We start from the raw sequence: 3,454 nt of genomic DNA, 5'->3' as shown, positions 1-3,454 counted from the left end.
TCTTTAGTGTGTTTTTTTTAATACATTGATTTATTTACGATTTTGCCATTCCGTGGAGCTACAGTAGATTCCGCGGAGCTACCTCCGCGGAATGCATGACTATATCCGGAAAAGTCCATTTTTATGTCTATTTTTTGAAACCACCCCCCATTTTTTGACTAATTACGGTATTTTCCCTTATAATTGATTTGAGCCTCTACATGAGCTCCCATCGGGCTGTTTTGGGCCGTTTCCCTCCTCGTTTTTTTTTTTGAAACGGCAAACTAACTAATCTAGTCCTAAATAACCACCTATGTCTCCACCAAGACTTGAACCCCTGACCTCTCATATGAGATGGTCACTCCATACCCCTCCTCGTTTCCAATAAACAATCCCATGCCCTAGTTTAATACCCATGGATACAGCAGAAAAAGAAAAAGGAGTATAACCAAGGAATTAAAGTTCCAATCAGACCCAATTTCACAGATGGCCCCTCTACCTGAGAGTACGACTCCAATAATCTCTCAATCCGAGTCTCTGGTGGCGACGAATCAAGATTTCAGCATTGATCCTACTATAACTATAGATATTCAAGACACCAATCCGACCTCATCCATGATCAAAAGGTCTCGTGGGAATTCAACTCCTATCATCGGTGAAGAAGAAAGAATTATTGCAATTGGGAAACAACTTGAGTTTGATATTGAAATTGGGAATGTGATACTACAGGAAGTGCTAGGTGGTGAGATTTAGGGTCCCCATTGAATTGCCTCAATCTAAATGTGAGGGGTATAGGAGAGGAGCATAAGGTAGCATGGTTAAGGCGGCTCAAAATAAAACATCGTATATCTTTTTTAGGATTCAGGAAACTCAACTAGCAGATACAAATTCGATAGATGTGGAAGATTGTTGGGATCATAGTGAATTTGGTCACATAGCAATGCAATCAGTTGGGAGGTCTGGGGGTATTTTGAGCCTGTGGGATGCAAGGAGTTACAATGTGGCGGAAATATCAAGTCTAGACATTTCATCATCCACAGGACAAAAAAAAGTACGGTAAGATTTGCTACAGATAAAAAGCAGTAAAGAAGGGAAGTGGATAATAATGGGAGATTTAAACACCGTAAGAAGATAGGAAGAAAGATAAAACTCAAAATTTTGCAAATCATTTGCTTTCTGGTTCAACCGTTTCATTCAAAGAGCTTGGCTCCATGACATACGCATGGGTGGTCACCGATTCACATATTTCAGCCAATCGGATATCAAGATGAGTAAATTAGACAGGTATCTTGTATGCCCCGGTTTCTTAAACTCTTTCCCATTTTGACGGTGACTGCCCTTCCTAGAGAAATTTTCGATCACTACCCTGTGATCCTACAAACAACCAAGTCAGACTTTGGTAAACCTCCATTCTTTTTCTTCAATTCCTGGATGAAACGAGATGAATATGAGTTAGTAGTCAGCAACACGGGAAAATTTTGTGGGATATGGCGCCCCTGATGCATTCCTTGCAGCCAAACTAAGGTTCCTCAAAACATAATTGAAGAACTGGAGGGCTACAAATTATCCAAAAGAGGTGGCTAAACTCAACAACAACAAGCTCAGAGTGCATGAGCTTGATTCAAAGGCGAAACATCGAGCTTTTACTGTAACTGAGATAGAAGAACGTTGACCAGCCTTGCATCGATTCAAAGAGTTAGAAAAAAATTGCATTCATAGATTTAAAACAATGATCAAGAATCAAATGGGCGGTAGATGGAGATGAGAACACACGCTTCTTTCACGGGTATGTCAACAACAAGCAACGCAAAAACCACATACATGGCCTGGTTAATAATAGGGAATGGAACATAAATGTGGAGGATATAAAAAAGGAGGTATTTCGGTTTTATAAGGAGAAATTTCATGAGCAATGGCCCACTCTCCCAAAACTACTCAACCATAAGTTCTGCCCCCTAGATCAGGTACAAAGAGAATCATTGGAGACCTCGATCACGTTAGTTACAATTAAAACGTGCAATACGGACATTTGGCTATGATAAAGCACCTGAGCCTGATGGGTTCAACTTCAAATTCATTAAGAACCACTAGGAAATGCTAAAAGGAGATATACTTAATTTTGTTAAATATTTTGAGAGGTATGGAAAACTTGACAGGGGCGGCAACTCGTCGTTTATCACCTTGATCCCCAAAATAAAAGACCCTCTTAAACTTGGAGACTATCGACCGATTAGCCTCATTGGATGCCTTTACAAGATAATAGCCAAAATCCTAGCTAAACGCCCCAAAAAAGTAATCAAATCAAACATTGGAGATGTGCAGTTTGCATATGTTGAAGCAAGGAATATCCAAGATGGCCCGCTAATTGTGAATGAAATCTGCTCGTGGGCAAAAAAGAGGAAGAAGAAATTGTTGCTTTTCAAAGTAGACTTTAATAAAGCCTTTGATTCAATTAATTGGTAATACCTTGATTCATTGCTAATGAAAATGGGATACGGGGACAAATGAAGGATGTGGATAAATGGATGCTTGAGATCGGCGTGTGCTTTGGTCTTGGTCAATGGCTCGCCTACGGAAGAATATGAAATCGGTAAAGGAGTCCAGGGGAACCACTATCCCCATTCCTCTTTATAACAACAATGGAAGGGCTTAATATTGCACTGAGGACTGCTTGCGAGAAAAACATTTTCAAAGGAGTTAAAATACCACATGTCGACACGACAATCTCCCACCTTTTCGATGCAGATGACACACTCTTCTTGGGCGAATGGAATGAAGAAAACATCAAGAATCTAAGCAGAATCCTTACACGCTTTCATGTGTCATCCGAGCTTAAGGTTAATGTCAAGAAGTCTCGTGTGTTTGGTATCGGCGTAGAGCCGGAAGAAGTTGAAAGGTGGGTTTCCCCTCTTGGATGTAAACCGGATAATCTACCCTTTACGTATATTGGCGTACCGGTAGGAGTGAATATGAATTTGAAAAAACATTGGAAACCAGTTCTGGACCGTTTCCACTCCAAACTCATTATGGAAAGCGCATAATCTTTCAATGGGTGGTCGACTTACGCTAACTAAAGATGTACTTGGTAGCCTTCCAACTTTATTCTTCTCTTTGCTTGTAGCTCTAGTGGGTGTCATCAATAAATTAGAAAAAATCAGAAGACAATTTTTATGGGTGGATTAGAAGACAAAAAAAAGATATTTTCGAGCTCTTGAATAAAGTGGTAACAGCAAAAGAAGGAGGAGGACTCAGACTAGGATCACTTAGAGCGTTCAATCTAGCCTTGATTGTTAAGTGGTGGTGGAGGCTAAGATCGGATCGAAAAGTTTTGTGGAGTAAAGTCATTACGGGAATCCATGGTCTCAGTAGTAAGCCGACACACATTTTGTCAAATAAAACGATCACATGCGTATGGAACAACATAGAATGCGTAGGAGATGAGCTGAATGAATGACGTATAACATTGAAGATATGT

The 3,454-nt window shown here is 40.1% G+C and overlaps 1 protein-coding gene across 1 annotated transcript; it reads left to right on the top strand.

Moving 5' to 3' along the window:
• Positions 1-2,618: 2,618 nt before the first annotated feature.
• LOC145067713 (uncharacterized) lies at positions 2,619-3,020 on the top strand. Its single transcript, XM_079014789.1, has one exon. It carries the CDS (start codon positions 2,619-2,621, stop codon positions 3,018-3,020), a length of 402 nt encoding a protein of 133 aa, XP_078870915.1.
• The last annotated feature ends 434 nt before the right edge of the window (positions 3,021-3,454 follow it).

The sequence above is a fragment of the Lactuca serriola genome, chromosome 8 (genome assembly GCF_051521515.1).
Source record: "Lactuca serriola cultivar US96UC23 chromosome 8, Lser_US96UC23_V15, whole genome shotgun sequence".
NCBI classification, from domain to species: Eukaryota; Viridiplantae; Streptophyta; class Magnoliopsida; order Asterales; family Asteraceae; genus Lactuca; species Lactuca serriola.
The sequence above is the reverse complement of the archived record's forward strand: the minus strand, read 5'-3'. Positions and strand labels throughout refer to the sequence as shown.

Bases quoted from the DNA above. Each gene is read 5' to 3' on its own strand.
- LOC145067713 (XM_079014789.1), top strand. From the start codon at position 2,619: ATGGAAGGGCTTAATATTGCACTGAGGACTGCTTGCGAGAAAAACATT.